This window comes from Diaphorina citri, unplaced genomic scaffold (genome assembly GCF_000475195.1).
Source record: "Diaphorina citri unplaced genomic scaffold, Diaci psyllid genome assembly version 1.1 scaffold2614, whole genome shotgun sequence".
Classification (NCBI taxonomy): domain Eukaryota; kingdom Metazoa; phylum Arthropoda; class Insecta; order Hemiptera; family Psyllidae; genus Diaphorina; species Diaphorina citri.
The window spans coordinates 4,691-31,974 of NW_007380032.1; the positions used below are offsets into that span (position 1 = coordinate 4,691).

Consider the following 27,284-nt stretch of genomic DNA (forward strand, 5'->3'; position numbering starts at 1 on the left):
AGATATCAGGTCTTCTAAAGTCGCGCGGGACATGCGGCGTATTGTATTGGGACGTAAGGACTCACACCGCGTATCGCGCCACAACGGTCTAAACACAGAGCCTCCCAAAGCTAACTCCTATAAGGCTCTAAACTGAAGCATTAATTTAAGCGTCCGCTCCATAAAGTAGTCCTAAGAACCTTAAACACTCACTCGCAAAAAAAAAAAAAAAAACAGAAAAAAAACAGCTTATACCGCTACAAAGCCAGCTATTCTTAAAAATCCATCTTGGCATCTTGTGAGAATCTAAACCTCCCCAATTTAACAACAAACGACCAAGTGGAGTGTCGGAAATCTTATCGCCCGTAAAATCTTGTCATGCGGGGACTAATCACTGGCCAGAGGGAACTATCTCCTTTTAAGATAGATGGGATTAGGGTCTGGGACACGTCCGTCAAATAAACCGTAGGTGTTACGAGTATACTGGAGTCTTTTCAAGGGTAGGTTCCATACGCCCCCAGCAAGTACAACTTTTGGGGAACGCACTAGGTCTAAGATGGTCCTCGTGGGAACACAGTTTCAGGATGAAATACACTCTTTTGATAGAGCTGAAGTCGTTAATTCAGGGCAACGGGAGAAGGGCAGAGACAGATCAGCTTATAAATTACGAGTGTGTGAAAGGTTCAGTAAGAAGAGTAACTCGTCATTTCCTTTTCTTACCTTACCTGCTTGACACATCACTCTCTTCGCTCTCAACACAGTAGTGCTTTTTTATCGCATTTTTGTTTATGTGTAAGAGCGCCGCAATTGGGGTAACTAAGCGCCCTCAGGAGAGGGGTGACGGGGACGGCGCTGCATCAAAGTTGGCCAAACTTGTCTTACCTAATTGGGCGCCCAACCCACTTGCAGTGTGCTTCGAACCGTAACCTTTTAAATAGAACCATAGGGCGGAATTGGCTCGTCGTGCGGAGAGACGAAGGTGAGACGGAGCCAACAAAGAGTGTGTTTACAAGGTTAGCGTTCTTTGTTGCTTAAAGCTCAAAACGGTAAGCTAAGCCACCCGATCGAACTTCGGTTATAATACATTCCTGAGATAACATAAGACAGAGAAAGGCGCTCCATAACCGTCCTACACCTTTGAACCAGGCTCAAAACAAATACCACTCCCCTTCCCTGTGCACCTCATGGGTCGATCGACGATCTCATACCAAATACAGTCTGGTGAAATTGGGGGATAAACTTTCACACTTAAGAACTCAAGCAAGGATTTTTGTACGAGGAAAAAGAAATATCCGGCCTCACAACCTTGTCTTGTGGGGCATAGTTATAATTTGAATTCGTGCGTGAAGTCTTCTAGAATTTTCATACGAGACGTTGTTTACCTTATATGAGTGGTTTGTAGAGGGTACTACCAAGGGTATGGACTATAGGAGGGGGGGGGGGGGGGGGGGGGTGGAATGGAGTTTGTTAATCAATAAGTACGACAGGTAGACCATTTGGTAGGTGGATTGATGCCTGATGCGATGAGAAAATTTAGTGGTGGTGACTGGATGTATAAAACACAGGTTAGAAATCAATGGAGGAACGAACAAGAGATTTCAATGTGACTCTGACTAGACAGAAGTAACAATATCGATTAATAACCTACATAACCCAAAACCCAACAGGAATTCGATGGTGTACATCAGTCTCAAAACTACTTACTATTCGTTTGCTGCCTAGTAAAGAATAATACAGTGAAAATGAAGGTCGGCCATCAATCAAATGGAAAAAGCTCAAACGCAAAAAGCAAATGGAAATTTTCACCTCTTGCCCCCCTGCTCCCGGGCACCCAAAAGATTTCTTTGAGGTAAGGAATTAAGGATACCTGGGGGTAAAACACACAGAAGCGAATAGAGGTGCATGTTCTCAAGAAAACGATTCATAAAGAGAGAGCAATCACGAGGGAATCCAGTAATTCTCCGTCTTTTTTGTCAAAATTCCTTTCCCCCTCTTAACTTGGCCTAAAAACAGAGTGGAGCGGAGAGCAAAGAGGGAAGCGACGAATTCCTTAAGGTGCACACACATAGTCGACCGGTCATCGATCGATGTCGACTGAACCGTCCACACTGCCTCGACTACAAAGATTCACCTCGTCGATCGACGGCCGGATGTTTGGACACACCTTAAGGACCGTCGAGCGACCCTGTAACTCCACAAGTACTAATACGAACAGAGCAGAGCCGAGCCAAGAGCCTCACTATGAGTAATATCCTCTCCGACATATACTATCCTAACACATTACACGGAGACTACAAGAATGAATCGCGCGCTACACACACAAGACCGGTCAACGCTGGGAAGTCGTGCAGTCATTCAACTATAAGTATTCTCTACAATTCTCGCTCTACCTTGAGAACGGAGAAGCGGATTCCTCCCGGGTATCGCCACAACTAACCGCGTTGAGGTTAGAATTTAATATGTGAAGAGGCCACGCGGAGAAAAGATGAGGTGATTTCGCGAAGCTCTGTACTTTTCGTTGGAGATGACTTCGAGTTTCGAACTATCAAATTTATGTATCTGTATCTTTTTTCGGGTTCTAAAAGGAGAACTTTTACTAGCCCGTTTGGTGTCTGTAACAAACAGATGTAAGGACATTTTAGTAAAAAGTTTATCCATTTGCCAATATGTGTAAGAAATGTTTAGCTTTTGGCCCGTGACAGTTGAATCTTAGTATCCACATAACATTACGTAAGCTGTTTTGTGAAAAGTAACAACGCTACAAGTACAAACCAAAAAATTTACATATAAGACCGCTCGAAGCTCTAACAACGAGACCTTCATTTTTTCGCCACAGACTATTCACATGGGAGGCACCAAGTATCACTCACACTGGCACACTCGATTCAATCAACCAGCCATGACATATTACTTACCTACACTTTGCTGCGCTACTTGGTCTCTCGCTTTGTACTTGACTACTCTACTGAGATGGCGGAATTTTTGCACAATAGTAAAACTTACTACCGTGCTCTCACCGTAGAAAAATCGCAGAGAAAAGGGAAAATGAAACTTCATGAATACTCCGCATGACTATTGTTATGTACATTATTTTGAAGGAAATTTCCCCAAACAGCAGGGCAAAATCCCTGCTTCCTTGATAATGCCCGTCAAATGCCAAAACTCATACCCTTTCTTGATAATGCCCGCCTCTCACGCCCAGACCGTCTGACAGACTCAGGTCCGTCTGACAGACTCAGGTCTGATAGTCTGCTCGTGAGTGGCTAACAGTAGGGTAAACAAATAGGCATTTAGTAGTTAAGTAGTATTCACTATTCTTTTATATCACCAAACGGAAGATTCCATTCTTTCCTAGGTATACAACTTTAAAGGTGATTCATTCGAAATCGTAAATGTGTGAGCTTTATGGAACTAATAGTGCAGAAGTGCAAGTAGCACGGAGCACTATCAAAGAAATTTAATTTTTCTATTCTATTCTATCCTATAGGAGGGAAAGTAAGGAATTTTCTCATTTCATAAGAAAAGTTCAAGATTGTGAATGAATAATTTCATTATTAGTAATCTCTTTCACTCACTCCCCTCACTGTTTCTCTGAGGTAATGCTTATCTACGTGTTTGACCTCGTTATGAAATGACCGTGTACCGTTGCTGATAGAGGCAAAAACAAACTAGTAAAGTACCTAGAGCTGCTCGTAATTTTCCTACGATAAAAACGACACAAATATCTCCAGACTGGGGGACTAGAAAGCTAGAAATTTTTAGCTTGGAGAAGGGATAATGGTAGAATAGATTGGTCAGCTTATTAGTTTTTTTACGTACTTATAGTAAAAAAAAAGTCTTGTTAGGACGGATCCAACGGATTAATCTCCTACCTATCGCAGATACTCATCAGTCATCATCATCACTCTGAGCAGTGGACAAAAATGCACACGCTATTCATTTCCAAGACAAGTTAAAAACTTTGAAAAGAAAGCATCCTAAACTATACAGAGGCCCATTCCATCACTTCTCGATCTGCAAAAACTGACTTTCTACGTAAGCACTTAAGCAGTTAACAGTGCAAAAAGAGAAATCTTTCGTGGAAAGAGAAATAATGCAAACAATATTCTGGAAAAAGAGAAATGAAATAATGCAAACAAAATTCTAGAAATAGAATAACCTGCTTGAGGAGAGGGGAGAGAATTAGAAGAAAATCAATTTCAGCAAACTTTCAAGGACTAAGTTCTTTTTTCCTTTTTATGACCCAAGCGAGAAACGTACGAGTAGGTATAACCCAGATAGAAGGCTAAACACTTGCACCTCAAGTCAAGTTTGCATTTCCTTAATTGTTTCCTGAGGACAAAATGGAAGTGGTACCATGCTCATTAAAGAACATGAGAGTGATACCGTCATCCACAAAGTATGCAGACTAGGGTATCGGTACCACAAGCACATTTCTAGAGACATACCTTACTTGGTCAGTTCAGTGACATACTAAACTCTCAATAAAAAAATAATATATAAAATACGTAAATATTAAGAAAAAGGATATGCGAATACTGGGTGATCTGAATGTTTCTGAATTTTATGTTAAAGATCAAACACATTGCATATTTTAATATGTAATTCCGAAACTCGATATTTCTTCTCTGCAACGAAAATTCCACCAAGCTGGAAAGCTTGTTCTATTTTTTTTTCCAGAAGAGAAAATTGAAGAGATCTAAGTAATTTAAGAAAGAAATAGAAAAGCTTTGCTGGTGATGCATTTTACAAGCAGAGAGGTAACGAGATGAATGCCTCCATTTAGAAAAGAAAATAGAGAAATGAGGAAAAAAACTATATAAAAATTTAATAAAAAGAGAGATTTCGCGATTGCATCTCTTATTGCACCCGGCTTGTGAAGATAAACGCTTTTGTGTCCCAAATTAGGTTGGAAGGAGAATAATTTGAAAAGGAAATGGAACTAAAGAAAGACGCAAAGAGTAAGACATCAATGGGAGACAAACACTTTTACGAATTTGCTAGTCTGCATTTTTACAATCCTTGGATCTCATGAAGAATTGAAGAGTAAATACAGTCGAACAGTAAATGGTTTCTTCAAATTAAATTGATCCTAAGGGCAAGGAAAACCTAGCCCCTTGACAAATGGAGTGTGCCTGAAGGAACCTGGATATAAATTTTTGGGCCCTTCATTTTTGAGTCATATTGAAATAGCACACAACATGATTGTCATTCAATGGATTCAAATTCAAAACACTCATCGGGTACGGGTTCTTCAATTGAAATACATTTTGTACCTACACAATCATGCAGAACAATTAACATGCAATTGGTAACAACTACTCACGAATACACCAGTGTAGTACACATCCATTTCACATTCATTTTTGAGCCAAAAACCTGGATACATAAGAGAAGAAAAAACCTCGATATGTAACTTAATTCAGTAAACATCGACAGAAATCTTACCATCCTAGACAAGTAGCCCAGTACAAACCTCTTGACTTCGTCATAACTCGGAACCAACCTAAACAGACAGGACGTAGTGGGCAAGTGAATAATCCACTATCACGATAGTGCTGATAATCATAGCTATCACCACTGCTTGGAGTCTATCATTATTAGCATGATTCGTGCTAAGGTTGAACGTTCTACCAGTATATTTGTGCCTCTGATCCACAAAGACAATATTTGAATCACTCCTCCATTAGGCGAGGTTAACGTTTAGAGCAGAATCCGACAGAAAAACACGTGGTAGAATTCTCAAGGAGCTTATGTAGCTTATGTACATAAGCTCAAGCTCTTCAAGTAACACGTCTTCGAATTCTGAAATAATGAGAATTCCGTGCTCGGGAAGGAATTGAACCCACGCCCTTCTACTTACCGACATGACGGGCTGTTTCGGACTACTTACCATTTCTTGTGTCCCCGGTGGCTACTTCTGCCAGGTACCTGTAGTAATCTCCTTTCATTTTAAGGTAGAATACCCTACTTTCTGGGTTACTGGCTTTGACAATTAAAAAGTTATCCAATAAATTCTGAAATCAAACAGAAAGGGGGGATTTTACAAATTAGTTAAATCAATTAGCCAATTCATAAGAGTACTGTCTTTTGTTGACACACTCTTTTTTATTATGAAAAGCCGATTTTTTTTTTTTTTTTATTTTATTAAATTCAATAATAAATATGTAGTACTAATTTTGTTCACAAATTTTAAATAACAAGAAGACCGCCCTGTTCCATGCATTTTGCACAAGTTCCACTATTCCGACTACTCTGTCACCACCCCCCTACGTTACACCGGTTACACATTCCATCATGTACATTGTACATACATATTATGTTTTTGAACAGAACACACACTTCATTTATGACGTCGAACTTATTTTCATGACTACTCTGTCACCACCCCCCTACGTTACACATTCCATCATGTACATTGTACATACATATTATGTTTTTGAACAGAACACACACTTCATTTATGACGTCGAACTTATTTTCAACACCTGTAAACATTGTAAACGAATCCTCCATCTACTCAACGTATTTCATGGGTGAAAACATCATTGCAAAGAATGCACTAAACAGGGTGACCCCGAAAGATTCATCCAAATGTGTATTAGCCCTTCCGGTAATTATTCAGAAGCCACGACAATGAAAAAATAAAGCTCCTCTTTGCATTTACACCTAACCCTATAATTACACTGGTTTGTGAAAGCTCTGTTGTGTAGCAATTTTCCATTGACGTGATTTCTGAACAAGTACCGCCCTTTCAAATTTGATCAAATTTTTAGGCGTTCTTTTTTCTCACCTGACATTAATTTTTAGCGTGTGAGTAAATAAAAGAAAATCAACACACATCTTTCATTCAATAATGCGCAAATTGCCTCAGAGATCCAGAGTTATTATTGTAAGAAATTAATGATGATGAAAGGATATTGGCCAATGATGACGTCACTAATGCATGATACTAGAGAACTTGGCAAAACTACCAAAGAAATCAATCAATCAATGCGCGAAATGACACAAAAGGAAAAAAGTTGATACAATCGACAGACACAATATGCTGCACTTTGACAATTTCACACAGAAATAGGATGACTTCCAACTTCTGGACCATCCCGTAGACAATACTATACTGTGGCGATGCAGCAATGCAGCAATCAATGAGTATGTGGGTTTCCGAATGATTCATTTACATTTCCCGTGAGATACCCTCTCCAGCAGGCAGCCTGTGTAACTGTGACCAAGTTGAATCATGGCTGAGAGTATTCATAGCAATAGCAATTGGAATGCGCTACGTTATCCATAGTCTTGTGAAATACCAGGTCATCCTGTTCTATTGTCAGCGAGCACACTGACTCTATCATCCACAGATGAAGGATGCCACAATCATAGCTTTAACTCGGTTTAACTCTTCGGTTAAGCAATCTGATGGGCTGAAAATTTGAAATCAACCAATCACATTGCCTGATTAAAGGTAAAGAGTTAAACAACCAAATTTAAACTCATATTGTTGTCCTGGCTATGACTCGAATCATAAGCAATAAGCACAGTCGACAAGAATGCAAATAATTTCACCACTCGGAATACACCGGTTACCCACCACACCCATAATTTTCCCAGACAATCCTTCCGGATGTGCAGACATTAGAAGCGGACAAGGAATCAGAAACGGATGAAGCAAAAATTTACCGGCCTGGATTTCACTATTCACACCATTGACGTGCAGAGTGCAGATGCAGAGGTCTTGTCAGTCCAAGGTTATAAATAAATGTTCTTCGAGTCACCAATACCCAGTAGATAAAATGCGTCTATATTAATAAGCCGAGCCGGTACTTATCGATACGAGTATAAGCCGACTGTTTTTCATCCTATGAGACGTTATCCAAAGATTGATATTGGGTAGTCATATTTAGACATCACTTCAAGTATTCAATGAAGAATAATAGATCACTTTGGTTGTCAGCTATTTTCCCCCTAACTACTTCCAAAACCACACCACACCGTCAATAGTTCAATGGTATAGAATGTTCCAATATAATATTCGATCGAACTAATTATGGAACCTAATGGAATGTTTGTGAGTATATTCCATTTTTGAGAGCATATTTAAGATCTTTGAAGTGGTGCTTAAGTTTAATATTGATACGGTGTTCTGTTCCAACACTCCGCCTATAAAGAAAAGGAGATGTTTTAGGAACGAACTCAAGAATTCACACTTTCAAATAGGGGTTAAGTGGTCTGACATAAACCATACTCTAGCAGCTAGCTGGTACTCCACGTGGTCTTCCCCTCACCATAACAAAACTCGGACCAAAGTTTCCACATCCTGCCAATACCTCGCGAAAGAGACAGAATACAATAGAGTCTACATAATATGGCTTCAAGCTAGCGCACCGAATCGAATGGCAAACTCGAAATTCGTTGTTTCTGCGATTGGAACATTGTGTGAGAAACAACCGAGGCAGAGTGGAAGCAGAGGCCTCGCGAAAGAGACAGAATACAATAGAGTCTACATAATATGGCTTCAAGCTAGCCCACCGAATCGAATGGCAAACTCGAAATTCGTTGTTTCTGCGATTGGAACATTGTGTGAGAAACAACCGAGGCAGAGTGGAAGCAGAGGCGTGCTGCTCGGTAAGGCGGGATACCAAGATAAATTTCAATGCCAAGCTTCGTGTGACGTCACCGCGCGGGTTAATCCATTCTGTTCAACCGGTGAAACTACGTCGCGGCAGGGGAGTGGGAGAGGACTCCGCGAATCAATGGGTTAACGCCGCGAGAATGTGTATTTGTTTTACGCTATTTTTCGTGATGACACAACTCTCGCTTCTCTCACTACACAGTTCGTCCATTCCATTCTTTTCTTTACTGCTCAATGAGAAGAATGACTTGAAAATGTGTGAGCATTAAATATCCGACTAGACAGACGGGAAGAGGGCAACGGGACTTAATTGCTGAAGTCGAGATAGTTTTCTCACATAAAGTAGGACTTTGACACAAGGTTGCTCCTGGTAGATCTGGATCACGCAAGGGGTTTTCAACATGACGACCCCGCATACCTTGGATGGGAACTTTTCTGAGGTCATATGAGCATTTGGATGCCAAATAAACTGCCTGCAGGGTCTGGGATTAGGGTAGATAGAATTTCCTCTATCAAGGGAGACCGGTCACTAATCAGGGGCGTACTGTTCTAAAATGGCCCGCTATTCTAAAGGCTGTGAGTGAACAGCAAACAACAATTTAAACCCCCCCCCTCAAATCTAAGAGTGTTCTACGGTTCTACCTAATAAATTCTTATCGACGAAACATCGCCATATTCGACAAAAAAAAGAAAAAAAAAAAAAAAAAAAAAAAGCTCACTCACAAATTCCAAGAATCCCTGATGAAATACCTCGCTGCGAATTTAATTACGAAGTCAAATCTCGGAATATCCTCAATCGAACCCTCCGAGACACAAATCTGGCAACACCGCGCTATGCGCCACACTCAGGAATGCAGGTTATGTTATGCGGCGTACAGGGCGCGCTGAAATCTTCGCAAAAACCCGGGGGGGGGGGGGGGGGGGGGGGGGGGGGTTTTTAATAAAAAATATAGGAGGGGGGGGGGGGGGGGGGGGGTGGAATGGAGTTTGTTAATCAATAAGTACGACAGGTAGACCATTTGGTAGGTGGATTGATGCCTGATGCGATGAGAAAATTTAGTGGTGGTGACTGGATGTATAAAACACAGGTTAGAAATCAATGGAGGAACGAACAAGAGATTTCAATGTGACTCTGACTAGACAGAAGTAACAATATCGATTAATAACCTACATAACCCAAAACCCAACAGGAATTCGATGGTGTACATCAGTCTCAAAACTACTTACTATTCGTTTGCTGCCTAGTAAAGAATAATACAGTGAAAATGAAGGTCGGCCATCAATCAAATGGAAAAAGCTCAAACGCAAAAAGCAAATGGAAATTTTCACCTCTTGCCCCCCTGCTCCCGGGCACCCAAAAGATTTCTTTGAGGTAAGGAATTAAGGATACCTGGGGGTAAAACACACAGAAGCGAATAGAGGTGCATGTTCTCAAGAAAACGATTCATAAAGAGAGAGCAATCACGAGGGAATCCAGTAATTCTCCGTCTTTTTTGTCAAAATTCCTTTCCCCCTCTTAACTTGGCCTAAAAACAGAGTGGAGCGGAGAGCAAAGAGGGAAGCGACGAATTCCTTAAGGTGCACACACATAGTCGACCGGTCATCGATCGATGTCGACTGAACCGTCCACACTGCCTCGACTACAAAGATTCACCTCGTCGATCGACGGCCGGATGTTTGGACACACCTTAAGGACCGTCGAGCGACCCTGTAACTCCACAAGTACTAATACGAACAGAGCAGAGCCGAGCCAAGAGCCTCACTATGAGTAATATCCTCTCCGACATATACTATCCTAACACATTACACGGAGACTACAAGAATGAATCGCGCGCTACACACACAAGACCGGTCAACGCTGGGAAGTCGTGCAGTCATTCAACTATAAGTATTCTCTACAATTCTCGCTCTACCTTGAGAACGGAGAAGCGGATTCCTCCCGGGTATCGCCACAACTAACCGCGTTGAGGTTAGAATTTAATATGTGAAGAGGCCACGCGGAGAAAAGATGAGGTGATTTCGCGAAGCTCTGTACTTTTCGTTGGAGATGACTTCGAGTTTCGAACTATCAAATTTATGTATCTGTATCTTTTTTCGGGTTCTAAAAGGAGAACTTTTACTAGCCCGTTTGGTGTCTGTATTTTCTTTGGTCGGTAGCAAACAGATGTAAGGACATTTTAGTAAAAAGTTTATCCATTTGCCAATATGTGTAAGAAATGTTTAGCTTTTGGCCCGTGACAGTTGAATCTTAGTATCCACATAACATTACGTAAGCTGTTCGGTGTCTGTATTTTCTTTGGTCGGTAGCAAACAGATGTAAGGACATTTTAGTAAAAAGTTTATCCACTTGCCAATATGTGTAAGAAATGTTTAGCTTTTGGCCCGTGACAGTTGAATCTTAGTATCCACATAACATTACGTAAGCTGTTTTGTGATGGTGTCTGTAACAAACAGATGTAAGGACATTTTAGTAAAAAGTTCATCCATTTGCCAATATGTGTAAGAAATGTTTAGCTTTTGGCCCGTGACAGTTGAATCTTAGTATCCACATAACATTACGTAAGCTGTTTTGTGAAAAGTAACAACGCTACAAGTACCTACAAACCAAAAAAATTTACATATAAGACCGCTCGAAGCTCTAACAACGAGACCTTCATTTTTTCGCCACAGACTATTCACATGGGAGATTTACATATAAGACCGCTCGAAGCTCTAACAACGAGACCTTCATTTTTTCGCCACAGACTATTCACATGGGAGTTTACATATAAGACCGCTCGAAGCTCTAACAACGAGACCTTCATTTTTTCGCCACAGACTATTCACATGGGAGGCACCAAGTATCACTCACACTGGCACACTCGATTCAATCAACCAGCCATGACATATTACTTACCTACACTTTGCTGCGCTACTTGGTCTCTCGCTTTGTACTTGACTACTCTACTGAGATGGCGGAATTTTTGCACAATAGTAAAACTTACTACCGTGCTCTCACCGTAGAAAAATCGCAGAGAAAAGGGAAAATGAAACTTCATGACTACTCCGCATGACTATTGTTATGTACATTATTTTGAAGGAAATTTCCCCAAATAGCAGGGCAAAATCGCAAAATCCCTACTTTCTTGATAATGCCCGTCAAATGCCAAAACTCATTTCTTGATAATGGCCGCCTCTCACGCCCAGACCGTATGACAGACTCAGGTCTGATAGTCTGCTCGTGAGTGGCTAACAGTAGGGTAAACAAATAGGCATTTAGTAGTTAGTATTCACTATTCTTTTATATCACCAAACGGAAGATTCCATTCTTTCCTAGGTATACAACTTTAAAGGTGATTCATTCGAAATCGTAAATGTGTGAGCTTTATGGAACTAATAGTGCAGAAGTGCAAGTAGCACGGAACACTATCAATACGAGAACCTCACTGTTAATGTACTGCAACTGACGACCACACGTGTCAACCATACCGACATATGTGAAGCTCAGAACTGTTGCAGGGGGGAAAACCTATCTTGTGGTGATTCAGGTTTCTGGCATTTTTTCAAACCGAAAACCCCAACCAAGATTCAGTCGTTCTATATCTGTGGGACTTATTTGTCCCCATTCGTGGCACAAGCATATCCACCAAGCTGGAAAGCTTGTTCTATTTTTTTTTCCAGAAGAGAAAATTGAAGAGATCTAAGTAATTTAAGAAAGAAATAGAAAAGCTTTGCTGGTGATGCATTTTACAAGCAGACATATTGAAAGAGCATAAAACGTGATTGTCAATCAATGGATTCAAATTCAAAACACTCATCGGGTACGGGTTCTTCAATTGAAATACATTTTGTACCTACCTACACAATCATGCAGAACAATTAACATGCAATTGGTAACAACTACTCACGAATACACCAGTGTAGTACACATCCATTTCACATTACAATGGAGGGCGCGGAACCCAATTTAATGTACCATGATAAATACACACTACAAATACATATCTAACATTAAACATATACGATCATCTACATATCATTTTTACTTTCCCCCTCATTACGTGATCCTAAACAGCAAAGCATAAACCCAATTTCACCCATTCACACTCCGTAATTTATGGATGGTGAATGAACTATCCACAGTTGAACATGTTTAGAGAATCAACATGGAGTAAGAATAGTAAGATCAATGCTATTTCTGACCAATGGCGGGGTCGTTCATACATTCGCGAAAATAAATATCCGCAAGGACAGTTCAATTAATCGCTTCTGAACGAAGGTCGACCTAGTGTTTAAACACGGTTTATCGTGTAGTGTTATACCCCGTGTCTCGTCTAGTTTAAGTGCGTCGACACTGTTGTCAAACCGATGTTGATGGACATCGCCTTTAACCCATATGAAGTAGGTGAGATTATCGGTTCAAGATAAAAAAAGTTCGCCCCGGGCGGGAATCCAATTTGTGACCTAATACTTACAAGGTAGACGCGCTACCCTCCACGCTTACTATGCTGGCTTGAGGCAGCTTTTTTTTTTTTTTTTTTTTTTTTGAAGAGATTTGATAGAGGGAACTGTAACTGCTAAGGTCTTATCGTCCCGAAATCGAAGAGAGAAGGAAGACAGGATAGGAGAAAGCCAGCCGTTCCGAGAACGAACATTATCCGCTCCGGGAGGGAATCCAACCCGTGACCTAGCGCATACAAGGTAGGCGCGCTACCCCCCAAGCTTACTAGGCTGGCTTGACGCAGCTTTAGGTTCGCAAGTATAACTAATAACTACTCACCAGAACATCGTAGCAATAGGGCTAGGCAGTTTAGACCTGGGGAGAGTTCAATACACTTCCTCTTCTCGTAGCTTCATTGATGATTATTGCCACACTATCATTATGGATCCTGTCACAATAGTATAGGTATAGATAGTGGTGTGGTTTGCACCATCGTAATTTGTTTACTCATTAACAGTTCATTAGACAAACATAAATTGCTTTAGAAAATTCAACCTCGGAACCTAGCCTTCTAGCCAGAACTGACAAACCGCAAAAGGAGGGGAGAAAGAGGAAAATGAAATAACAAAAACAAAATTAAGCCAGATCAATCTTAAATTCCATTTAATTGGACCACAAAACGTAGAAGCTGTAGATAAGGAGTACATTATTGAGTCGCTTAGCTTTGTGCTAAATTCACTGTTGCAGAAAAAATTCAGGTAAATGGACAAGTGATCACTGTACATCAGCTTTTCAAATCGAAATTTTTACAGTGCTCAGAATAAATCCATGAAATATCGAATTAAGCCTAATATGTTGTATTTGGCCCGTTCTCATCCATTATTTCTAAATCCCTTTTCTTGGTCCACCGTTTCTTAATTTAAAAACTTAAAGTTGAATAGTACCCTTATTATGAACACAACCATATCGTAAATGTGTGAGCTTTATGGAACTGGTAGTGCAGAAGTGCAAGTAGCACGGAACACTATCAATACGAGAACCTCACTGTTTATGTACTGCAACTGACGAACACACGTGTCAACCATACCGACACATGTGAAGCTCAGAACTGTTGCAGGGGAAAGTTACTTTGCCATCTGCATTATTTGTTTATTCATATACCATGTACTTAGACGTAAACTTACACACATCCCTTTCTTTTCACCTTACTATCCTATTTTATTATTTATTATTTTTAGTTTTCCATTTCTTCTATTTACCATCTTCTATACATTCGTTCAAATTACTCCCCTCACACACGACCTAGGATTCTAGGAGGAACAGTAGGAACACCGGTACAACATTTATATATCACTCCCCCTTCTCTACACCACTAACTGCTTTAATGAATGGAACAGAGTGGCAACAGACACACTAATTGCTTCAAGTGCAAAACATACTACATATGAGCAAACTACTCTAACTCCATTATCTTACAAAACCTCGTGACAGTGAACAACTTGACAAAAGTCAGAAATGTCGGTCATCTGTGCTCGAGGCGTCTGTCACACCAATTTGAGTTCGGGCACCTTTTCTGTCAAGAAGGAAAAGAACCACCAAATGAACTCTGTTTGGTTTTCATGCTGTAGCACAGTTTGCGTCCTCAGAGATCAACGAAATGTGAAAAATCCAAGGGTAATCCTGTGCAAAAGTTCAGGTTCTGTTCCACCCACCATTGTAGATACAGATAAACTAGTGAATATGTAAAATATTATGTAGATAATCTATGCAACTTGATTTAGCCCTCAAAAATACCGTGAAGAAACAATGCGGCCTCTCCTGAAGAAAGGAAAACCTCCAGAAAGTCTGCTGACTAAAGCTATACATTTTTTGTACCCTGTAAAAAAAAAAGTTTGCTATACCGTAGAAAACATTCTATTATTTTGTGTTCACTGCCTCACTGTGAACTGTTTTTCTCTCCATTGACCTCCAAAATATTCGAAACAAGTTCTCGTTTACGTAGGTACAAGCCACATGAGAGTTCTCAATACCCATTATCATATTACAAAATTTCATTCCAATTTCCAACAGTACGGCCTTACTTGAAAACTCATTTTACACTGCACACGATAAATTTGCATGCACATCAATCATCCAGATGATAAATAGGACAAAGACGTGTCTTTCTTAATCATTCATAAAAATATCTGTGGTTGCAGAAAGCAATTAAACAAACAGTTCTCAGGTTATAACGGATTTATTACCGTCTCTACACCACTAACTGCTTTAATGAATGGAACAGAGTAGCAACAGACACACTAATTGCTTCAAGTGCAAAACATACTACATATGAGCAAACTACTCCAACTCCATTATCTTACAAAACCTCGTGACAGTCAACAACTTGACAAAAGTCAGAAATGTTGGTCATCTGTGCTCGAGGCGTCTGTCAAACCAATTTGAGTTCGGGCACCTTTTCTGTCAAGAAGGAAAAGAACCACCAAATGAACTCTGTTTGGTTTTCATGCTGTAGCACAGTTTGCGTCCTCAGAGATTCAATGAAATGTGAAAAATCCAAGGGTAATCCTGTGCAAAAGTTCAGGTTCTGTTCCACCCACCATTGTAGATATAGATAAACTAGTGAAAATGTAAAATATTATGTAGATTATCTATGCAACTTGATTTAGTCCTCAAAAATACCGTGAAGAAACAATGCGGCCTCTCCTGAAGAAAGGAAAACCTCCAGAAAGTCTGCTGATAAAGCTATACATTTTTTGTACCCTGTAAAAAAAGTTCGCTATACCGTAGAAAACATTCATTATTTTGTGTTCACTGCCTCACTGTGAACTGTTTTTCTCTCCATTGACCTCCAAAATATTCGAAACAAGTTCTCGTTTACGTAGGTAGAAACAATGCGGACTCTCCTGAAGAAAGGAAAACCTCCAGAAAGTCTGCTGACTAAAGCTATACATTTTTTGTACCCTGTAAAAAAAGTTCGCTATACCGTAGAAAACATTCTATTATTATTTTGTGTTCACTGCCTCATTGTGTACTGTTTTTCTCTCCATTGACCTCCAAAATATTCGAAACAAGTTCTCGTTTACGTAGGTACAAGCCACATGAGAGTTCTCAATACCCATTATCATATTACAAAATTTCATTCCAATTTCCAACAATACGGCCTTACTTGAAAACTCATTTTAGACTGCACACGATAAATTTGCATGCATATCAATCATCCAGATGATAAATAGGACAAAGGCGTGTCTTTCTTAATCATTCATAAAAATATCTGTGGTTGCAGAAAGCAATTAAACAAACAGTTCTCAGGTTATAACGGATTTATTACCCATAGGTGCCGACCGCATGTTTTTCCTTTTTCCTTGAGAAAAACTAGTTACTGTGTGCTATCAACTTATCAGTATGGCTAATATGAATTACAAATGGATCAAACAACAATATGTATTACAATAATCTCGATAGGGCTTGAAGTTATAACAATTTTATAAACTAGTTTCTAGTTGAACATTCAAAGAAAAAGAGTAGTAAAACCATTAAAAGACACATAGGTACTCTGGACAACGAGATTAAGTATCGGACCAGAGTGTCACCTAACAAATATTGTCTACTGAGAGAGAAACATACTCGAGATAGAAATTCAAACACAAGATAAGACTGCAATATCTCGCCAATAAACGCTGCAAGTAGCAATAAAAGAAATCTGCACTTCAACTCAAAAATTAATGAAATACTGCATTCTCAACACTCAGTAGTTCAGTACAGCAGATTGGACACATAGTTTCAAGTAGGTACACTAGGGTACCTATTGATTGACGACGACGAGGTAGAAACATTCAGGAATGTAGTCACCACTACAATGTTTTCTTCTCTTTCCTCTATTTTATAAAAATTGTATCGCGTAAGCCAGCAGACTTTCCCTCTCCCGAATGCCACATTAATCAATAAAGGGACTTTTCACTCTCTTTCAGGTTGGCTAAACAAAATAAACGAAGTCGCCTGTCAAACCAAAAAGATCAAAGGCTTTCCCCATACAGGAGAAATCCCTCATTTCAATTTTTCTTTCAGGTTTTCATGCTGTAGCACAGTTTGCGTCCTCGGAAATTCAATTGAAAACGAAAAATCCGAGGGTAATCCAGTGCGAATAAATGAATTTCAGTACATTGAGTCATTAGGAGTAGGCGAAACTAAGCATAGGTAACGCAGGCCCTTGTATTTCAATAGGAATTATTTATTTATTACAACAGTCAAAAAAGTCAATCTATGTTATTAAAATATTCAAAAGAATAGTCCCTTTTTCATATAGGTATTTCAAGTTCCTGTTAAACCAATTTAGTTCGGGGTACCTTTTCAAAGCATGAAAAAGAACCTCAATAGGAACTGCTTGGTTTGAATGCTGTAGCACAGTTTGCGTCCTCAGAAATTCAATTTTAGGCGAAAAATCCGAGGGTAATCCAGTGCGAATGGAACACAAAATGAAAAAAAAATCATCCATTATTTACATTGAAACTCGATACACTAGTGGCTAAGCGAAAACAAATAAAACTCATTGGAATTTGAAGGATTAAAAAACAATTTAATAGAACATACATTGTACCAACACTACCAACAGATACAGTAGAATCAATTACCATTTGCATTAGTAGGTGAGTAGGTTGAGTCATTTGTACACAGAATGAAATTTCAATCAAATGGTCCGTAGGTGACAAGGTTTTCTGTTTGATCACTCTTGACACCCAGATAAAATTTCCACATCTACAAGTTTTTTTCAATGCTCGGTCTTACAGTAAACTGGATTTTGCACCAAACTGAAGCTGGAAACACACTACCATCAGGTCACGTCAAGTGAGCTCAAGTGACGTGATGGTAGTGAGGCTGACCTGATCGAGATTACCTACAATATTATGGGAAAACTTTGAACTACATCTTCCTGACTACCCATTAGCTCACGTGACGTGATGATAGTATGTTTCTACCTTTAACCTATTACGAGCATCCAAAGGCTTTTCAGCTGTTTGTTGTCTTCAGTACTTATCCACTAGCCGAAACTATCTAGTACATATGTAGTTAGAAAACCTACTAGATGGTTATCTTTATCTAGTAAAAACTGCGAAACAACATAAATGCAACATTGCGACATAGTATCACTATCACGCTACCCCATCTTCGATCATGCTCTCTGAGTTTTGTTTTATTTACTCTAATACATTTATTTGAGTGTGGCAGATTGGTGAATTAAATCGAAAAAAATCTGCCTGTAATTTCAATGCTCGGTCTCACAGTAAACTGGATTTTGCGCCAAACTGAAGCTGGAAACACACTACCGGTCACGTCAAGTGAGCTCAAGTGACGTGATGGTAGTGAGGCTGTCCTGAACGAGATTACCTACAATATTATGGGAAAACTTTGAACTACATCTTCCTGACTACCCATTAGCTTACGTGACGTGATGATAGTGAGTTTCTACCTTTAACCTATTAAGAGCATCCAAAGGCTTTTCAGCTGTTTGTTGTCTTCAGTACTTATCCACTAGCCGAAACTATCTAGTACATATGTAGTTAGAAAACCTACTAGATGGTTATCTAGTAAAAACTGCGAAACAACATAAATGCAACATAGCGACATAGTATCACGCTACCCCATCTTCGATCATGCTCTCTGAGTTTTGTTTTATTTACTCTAATACATTTATTTGAGTGTTGCAGATCGGTGAATTATATCGAAAAAAATCGGCCTGTAATAAATCAACCCTAAAAGCAATGATTCACAAATAGGGCAAATGAATCGATAAAATGAATGAGGCACACGTATCGAGATCAAAAAACCACAGTGATCCTTGACATCATGAAATTATCATGGGGATTACAACAGCAGTTAAACAGTAGTCACAGGCACACGTATCGAGATCAAAAAACCACAGTGATCCTTGACATCATGAAATTATCATGGGGATTACAACAGCAGTTAAACAGTAGTCAACTGAGAGTTGAATTTCATTTGACGGTTTCACACTCAAGTGAGAATGACAGTATCGCATGTCTCTGACGTCACAGGTCACACATACAGACACACGAGTCAAAGTATATTTGCACTTTAAATTTACACAATCATACATCGCACACGACACTCACACTCTGAAATCTGAACGCAGGCAAAGAGGTAGACGGGATGCCGATGCCCGTACCGTACGAAATTCCAGCCTTTTGCATCCTAAACTCACGTAATCTTAGCTGTATCTAAGCACCGGGCTAGCTGTTTAAAAGGCAGAGCTAGATGCATTTAAGAACCGGCCTAGCTGCATTGAAGGGCCGAGCTATCTGCATTTAAGGACCGGCCTAGCTGTATTGAAGGGCCGAGCTAGCTGCATATAAGAACCGGGCTAGCTGCATTGAAGGCAGACTGATCTACACCTAAGGACCAGGCTAGTATAAATGCATTGAAAGGCCGAGCTATCTAGATCTAAGGGCCGAACTTACTAATCCCAATTAAGCGTAGTAGACGGGATGCCGATGCCCGTGCCGTACGAAATTCCAGCCTTTTGCATCCTAAACTCAAGTAATCGTAGCTGTATCTAAGCACCGGGCTAGCTGTTTAAAAGGCAGAGCTAGATGCATTTAAGAACCGGCCTAGCTATCTGCATTTAAGGACCGGCCTAGCTGCATTGAAGGGCCGAGCTAGCTGCATATAAGGACCGGGCTAGCTGTATTTAAGAACCGGGCTAGCTGCATTGAAGGCAGACTGATCTACAAGTACACCTAAGGACCAGGCTAGTATAAATGCATTGAAAGGCCGAGCTATCTAGATCTAAGGGCCGAACTTACTAATCCCAATTAAGCGTGGGTTGCGGCTTAACAAGGAGTTAAAACTCCCGTATAAAATCCCGGTCTTACTCTGGACTCGGGTTCAAGATCGATACAACTGGAGCTTTACCCTGGATTCGAAAAGTTCCGGCCTTACAATAACAAACTTACTCGTACCCAGTCAGGTGCAGGTACTATTGTTGGTACAAACTTCGCTTCGTTCATTTTCCACTGTTTGTTTTAACTTAGGATCCTATCCCTAGAGACGGCACAATGCGTACAGCTCAAGCATACAGACAAAGTCATTTGCATAACGTTCGCATTTGTCTAGTCTTCCTACGGAAAGTTCTGTATATCTGTAACTCGAGACTGTAGTTAAAATGATTTCAAACTTTCAGATGCATCCCGACTAACTTTTCATTACTATCTCTCGCCAAAAACTTTGTTCGACGCGCCATTTTTTGCTCCGGAAACTCGCTAGACTTTATATAGTTATACTCTTTATAGACAACCCTACCAGTAAAAAATAACGAAGGAAAGGGGGGAAAAAAGAGAGTCGGGAATTTTCTGGTTTCCCTCCTATTTAATCTCCCCATCGACCCCCTCCCCTTCACTCCCACTTTCTTTCATACCCCCACCCCCACGCTTGGAGCATTTTTTCTATATTTTCCATACTCGCTCGTTTCTCTCCCTTTCCGTCTTTTGAGTCTTTGTTTTTAGTCCTGTGTCCTCAAGCCAAAGATTTTATTTGTGGAACATTGGGGGACAAAATGTTGAGATTTTTTTTTTCCTTTCAATATTTTTCCAAAAATAGCAAACATATCCAACGAGACAAAGACCAGGCAGGAAAGGAAGAGACGGTGAAAGAAGGGAAATACAAAGAGATAGAGAAAGTCTCTATGTTTGCTTATCCTCTACGCTACGCACTTTGACAAATTGAACAAGTTTCCACGCAACGCTTTCCTTACTTCCTATAACTGTTGACGCAAGTAAACAAATAACATTAGAGCGAATAAAATTTTCCCCCATCACTTCTGCCACTATCTTATTTTCCTTTCCTAAACTTTCTTTTCCTTACTTAGGTGTCCTCTCTTTTCCTCATTGACTAGGTACACTGGTGTAGGTAGCTGGCAGCTTTTAATTCGAAAAGTAAATTTAAGAAGAAGAATAATTTCACCAAAGTGCGGATTTGTTTACCTGTAAAATTTCAAATTTCACTTTTTTTTTTTTTCAAGAACTGATATCGAGTGTACAAATATTGAAAGACTTGTCAGGCACTAATCACAAAGAGTGGATCTATTGAAGAAAAAAGACCCAGACCAGAGCTCTACAACTTACAACAGACAGCCTTCTCTCTACTTTCAGAGCTTTAAACAGGCTAACAGCTTTGATTAGGTCCTTTCGTTTGCTGGGAAAAAAATCATCCCTGACAAAAGAACCTGCTCTGGAGTTGGTTCGTTGAAAACCTTCTTTCATACCTGACAACCTGACATAATGTACACCCACATAAAAAATTAAGAAAACAACCACCCTCTGAAACAAAATCTCTCGGAGCTTCCGCTGTGTAAGAAAGAGCAGGTTAAAGTGTAGAGGTGTTAATTAAGAGCTTCGTATCCTTCGTCCTAATTAGTGTGAAATATAACACACTGACCTATTATTCTCATCAGGAACAAGGAAGAGGGTTGTGGAAGCGAAAACACAAAGGAAGGGAGGGGAAAACAAAAATAAGGGAAGAGAGGAGGAAAAACACAAATTAAGGGAAGAAATGGAGAGAAAAGGGGGACACAAGATAGGGTGAAGAGAGATAAGGGGGAGAAGGAGGGGGAAAACAAAAATAAGGGAAGAGATGGTGGGAGAAAACACAAAAAAGGGAAGAGAGGGGGGGAGAAACACAAGACAGGGTGAAGAGAGATAAAGGGGAGAAGGATAGAGGGGTAGACGTTCAATAAAGGCAAGAGGGAATTAAAAGGGAATACGCGGGAGGAAAGAAAAGGGAGGAAGCGAAAGTAGAACTGCTGTTAGAGGACATTACAATCATGTGTTTGTAGGGTTCCATCCAACAGCGATATGCAAAGGTGCGGTGAGGCGTAGACAAATGGGCCGTGAAAAGCCAGCAGCAAGCAATTCATTTACCCAGGTCACCCATCGACCATCTGGATAAAAACCATGCACAACCTTGCCTAACTTTAGTGATCCATCGGGAACTGATACATTCAACGTGCTGGCGCCGCTTGATCTGTCTAATTCTTAGATCTTACCTGTGTAACTTGAGGACAGGTGGCTGAAGTTAAAGACCAAGCAGATAACCAGGTCCAACAGCAAGAACTAGATAAGCACGACCACTTTAACTATAATACGAGTAGAAAATGGAATGGACACGCGAAAAACCGTAGGAACTATTTCTTACAACAAAAATAATATTACAAACTAAATAATTCTGCGCTTTTAATGACGAAAGTAACCTAGTTCAATATTATTTTTTATTAAATACAAATTTATGACTGTTAATGAAACACGGATTATTTTTCCCCCAATAAGACGGAAATAAATTCGAAATGTTTTCCAGAACAATTACCACCCGAACAATGGGTTTGAACACTGAGGTAAAGTTCAGAATTAAGTACGTGCTACTACAGAGTTTCTATTCAATTTTCTTCAACAAAAGTCCGCAATTATTCGACCGCAATGCAAATGGCACAACACAATGCTTCTTACTGCACACACCACGGAGAAGACAAACTATCTTTAACAACTTCGCCCAAACAGTCAACAAAATGCGTAAAAATGTGATGCCACCACTGCCCATTAAATTTTATTCGTTATATTCCTCTGTTTAGATAATTTGACAGGTTTCAAAAAAATATGATTGTCACTCACTATCTTTAACAACTTCGCCCAAACAAGTCAACAAAATGCGTAAAAACGTGATGCCACCACTGCCCATTAAATTTTATTCGTTATACTCCTCTGTTTAGATAATTTGACAGGTTTCAAAAAAATATGATTGTCACTCGAAATAAAAAGACGAACGAACAAATATTCAAGTCCTTGACAAAAAATAACAAGGGAAAGACTTGAAAGAAAAAGTTGTTCAAAAGCTCGACAGTACGGCAGAATTAAGGACAAACACGGTTTGGACAGATTCTTTCTCTCAAATTGTTCTCTTTATTCCCCGAGTTGCGCGCATATGACTCGTGGGTCGGTGTGGTGTGGTGTGCTCATGGTTTTCTGGGAAGGAAGCTCACTCAGCAGCACGGCGCGCCAGCGTCGACAAAATCGATTAACCCTCGTCAGATATTTTACAAGGCGAGGCTTCATCATGACGCACGTCCACTTGGCAACGGCTTGCGCATATTTCACCTCTCTCTCTCCCATCCCATACATTCCCCGCTTCCATGTTTTTCCATTTTGTTCCCTCTTTTCTTTTCGCTTCATTTTGTGTTTTATTCGGACTCGGCTTTCCTTCTTCTCTCACCGAAAATCTCTTCTTCACTTCGTCCTTAAACTTATCTCTTTTCTCTCTTCTTCTATTTACTGCACCATGACTCCCCACCACAACACTTCTCCTTTGACACCGGATAGTTGATGGAAATCTGACACATTCTCCTCTTTCTCCCATCTCACCAGGGGACTGGAGCTGGACAAGCTACATTATATCCCTTATCAATTTCCTCCAACCCAAACCGAAGCGTTCTTTTTGTTTCACACCTTCGAATTAATTAACTTCGTGTTTTCAGCGCCTATGCTTCGAACGGGCTTATTACACGCCCTCCTTGCCTTGGGAAATTTAATTGACCGACATTTACGCTTTTAACAAAGGTCGCTAATAATTTCTGCGACTGACAAAAGCCTAATCTGGGAGTTTTACTCTCGATTTTTTTTCTAACTCAATAGGTATTCGACAAATCTACTTAATACTTATTTGCCTTTCAGCAAGCACCAAAATAAAATGCTTTCCACTTGGGTTTCTCTAAATCAGGGTGCGCAGTGTTTTTTATAAAAACCATAACGATATTGAGAGGCTAGTTCCTAAAAAAAAGTGCTTTTACAAAGCACAATAAATATATAATATGTACCTTATCCAGAATAGATAATAATTCAGTTCCCTTATTTCAACAAACACGTGCGATTTCAAAACGGGAAGAGCAAATCAAATTGCTACCTGTGGAGTTAAAGGGAAGGAGGAGGAACAAGAGGAGGCGAGAGGACACACGCAATGGGGCCATTTTCAACTGGGAAATCGATTCCTTTTAATTAATATTCGTATTCGGTACATTCTACAAAATTTTGCTTTTAAAACTGAGATGTCTATGACCTTCTAACAAAGCTTTTTTTACTTTTTCGTCCCTGGAATCTACAATACGTTTACTAAGTAGGAGCTAAAAAAAAAAAAAAATCCGAAATTAAAATAAAGAGGTGGGGAAAAAAGGGGATGGGGAGTCAGGTACAACAAGTTGAACAAATGGAAAACTGTGTCACTGAAAGGATTTTACCCTCAATATTATTTAATCATACATATTTCCCATTAACATGATGAATCACTTTATTTTTAGCCCACTTTGTCACAACTGGATGATACTATTGAGACAATTATTTTGGGTCAAATGGCAAAAGAGAATTGTTGCAAGTTTTCAAAAAAAAATCACAAATTTTTGTGTTTTTAACCAGACAAATTATACAATTTTATTTCTATATGCCAAGACTTCAATGAGTTGGTAACCTCTTGATGATATTACAAAAGTCACTTTAAAATTGAGATGGATCTAAAAAAAAAAAGTATGTATGTACTCCCACTTTCAAACAGAAATCTCATTACTTAGATACTTTTCCAGCATTTTTTTACTATATTTTCTTTCCACAACCCTCCCCCATATTTTTTACAACATCCCATTTATTTAATTTGTCCTACTTTTTTTCTTCTTTATCCTTTCTTTTTCAGTTTCAAGTAGGTATTCATTTCATCAGACTTGTTACTTTGCTGTTCTTCTTGACATTTCATTTGAATCTCATCATTCTCTCTTCTTCACCCCCACTCTCTCCATCTTATTTTCAACCCAATTACAATTTTAATCTATTTATTTTCCCTATCAATTTTTGAACAAGGAATTTTTCATCCTTAAATAATTTACACAAAGCTCTTATTCATATTGATGCCATGGAGCATCTTGTTTAGTTTAGAACCTTCTCTATTTCCACACAACATCAAAGTATAGGTAGATTTATCATGAGCAGATATATTGGCCCTTTGGAAAGATGGTAGACAGTGTTAAATCTAGATAAAATATTTAAATAATTTACACAAAGCTCTTATTCATATTGATGCCATGGAGCATCTTGTTTAGAACCTTCTCTATTTCCATACAACATCAAAGTATAGGTAGATTTATCATGAGCAGATATATTGGCCCTTTGGAAAGATGGTAGACAGTGTTAAATCTAGATAAAATAAAAGACTAAACAAAGAATCTGAATAACAATTATTTGCCTGAAATTTCATATAGGTAAGTAATTTCCTAATGCCATAAGCTAATGAACAGGTAGATTTGAGCTTCTTACTCAGGTTATGCAGCTATAGGTACATCTATATAAATAAAATTGTAGATTTGTAATTTAATACAGTGTTTTATGCTGAAGCCAAAAACCTCCTAGTACTAGTCATAATGACCTTAAGTACCTAAAACTTTAATTGTCACATGAGAAACGAGAAACAACACAACATATAGAACTCCTCCATATCCTAAGGATGAGTAATTTTCACATTTTTTTTTTTCCCACTTTCACAATGTTTGATAAATAGTTCTTAGGTGGTTGGTTCTTGAATGGTGATAATGAGAGTCTTCAAGTCAGATTTTCTCAGGGTTCAAAATACCTCGATCAAGCATAATCTTACAATTGGTCAATCTGCAATTTTGATTTTTATTTTTCTCGAGAAGAGAAGACAAAATTGGTAGTAACCCTAGTAACCTTGAGTGGATTAATCACCAGGAACAAGACAATAATTCTCTCTTCTCTACTTTAGCCTATGAGATCTCTGGAATTCTCTTGTATATTAAAATACCAAGTCCAATTCTCCAAATTGTCCACTCTGCTTAATCAACACCCCGATGAACTCCAGCAACCTAAATTCCTGCCCAGCACTAAAGTTCAGCAACAACATCGTGCAAAAATATTGGGATACACATGGGAGAATGACCTAATGGCCAAGTTTCTGACATTTGACAACAGCAACAACAAATACCAAGTCCACTCCAGCCCAACCAATAAATCCAAGATTCTCATTAAACCCCATGGCCTATGATGATTCAGGAATCAGGCCTAAGGTTCATGTTAAACAGGTAGAAATTTATACCACAGCCTGTACTTGTTTTGACAGTATGAATAAAAAGTATTGTGTCAATAAAATTTTATAAACTGATTAAATGGTTTAAACCATTTGATGAAATATAGTTGAAACATTTCCATCAAGAAGTAGGTATTGAATTTTTCTAATTATTAAAAATTAGAACGCAAAATTTTCGTGACTCAGTTTACCCAGGCCTCAGGAATTCGAAGATATGCGAGGCATGAAAGGAGAGGGGAAGGGGAACCTTACAGCCAAACACGAGGTTTAAGTTTCAATGATTACACTTGAATTAAACCCGAGAAAACTACCGGATTACACAAAGATCATCCAGTAAGAGTGAAAATTCGTTTTAATAATACGAGAGCTTAAATTTATTGAATAAATTTCTGGAATTTTACCTGTAAAGCCGGTGCTGAGAGTAATGTAAAATGGCGAGCCCGCCCCAGAAGACACTCCTATTATCAATGCGCTATTCCGCGTAGTTACACTTTACTTCCAAGATTCGTGTTGAACTTTACTCACTAACGTACAGAAGATATATTTTCCTGGAACTTTTCACCACTTGACACCAAGATTATTTTATTTTTCACTTGAAATAATCACCTTTTCCAACTTGTACAGTAAAAACTTCACCGTCTCAAATCCTACACGAAAACTGAAGATTTTTACGATCTACGATCCTTCTCTAGCAGGCCACAGAGGTAATACGAAAGTGATCTAGAAATGAAGTCAAAAAGCTCTACAGCTGAATGGAAAAATATTTTTTCAAGTATTTAAAATTTTAAATTTCACTATACGAGTTATTTTTTCAACTTATTTTTCTTTAAATATGAATTTAATAAAGTTCGTTTATTAATTTTATCTGCGATATGTATTCAGAAACATTTTGACTAAAATTAAACAAAATATTTTTTTTCTCTTTGGGTCTACCTATATTACCCGATTTTAGGCCCGGGTCTACAGCTTCATGTTCGGTTTAAGCAAGTAGGTACTTTTTAGGGTAATAATTCTGTTGGTGGATTTCACCAACACAAACAATATGGTTCGTCAGACTAATCGACCGTTAGTGATTATGCGCCATTTTCTCAAAATTCTGTTTCTTTCAATTTAATTGTA

General features: G+C 39.1%; 1 protein-coding gene across 1 annotated transcript in view; it reads right to left on the minus strand.

The window, feature by feature from the left end:
- Nucleotides 1-13,398, minus strand: part of LOC103519225 (14-3-3 protein zeta) — a 17,655-nt gene extending 4,257 nt beyond the window's left edge. The window contains exons 1-2 of the mRNA XM_017448113.2: nt 13,368-13,398; nt 5,873-5,996 (exon numbers count right to left, since the gene is read on the minus strand). Coding sequence (XP_017303602.2) covers nt 5,873-5,930 — 58 coding nt within the window. The 5' untranslated portion in view covers nt 5,931-5,996; nt 13,368-13,398. The remainder of the gene's footprint in view (nt 1-5,872; nt 5,997-13,367) is intronic.
- Between the last annotated feature and the right edge of the window lie 13,886 nt (nt 13,399-27,284).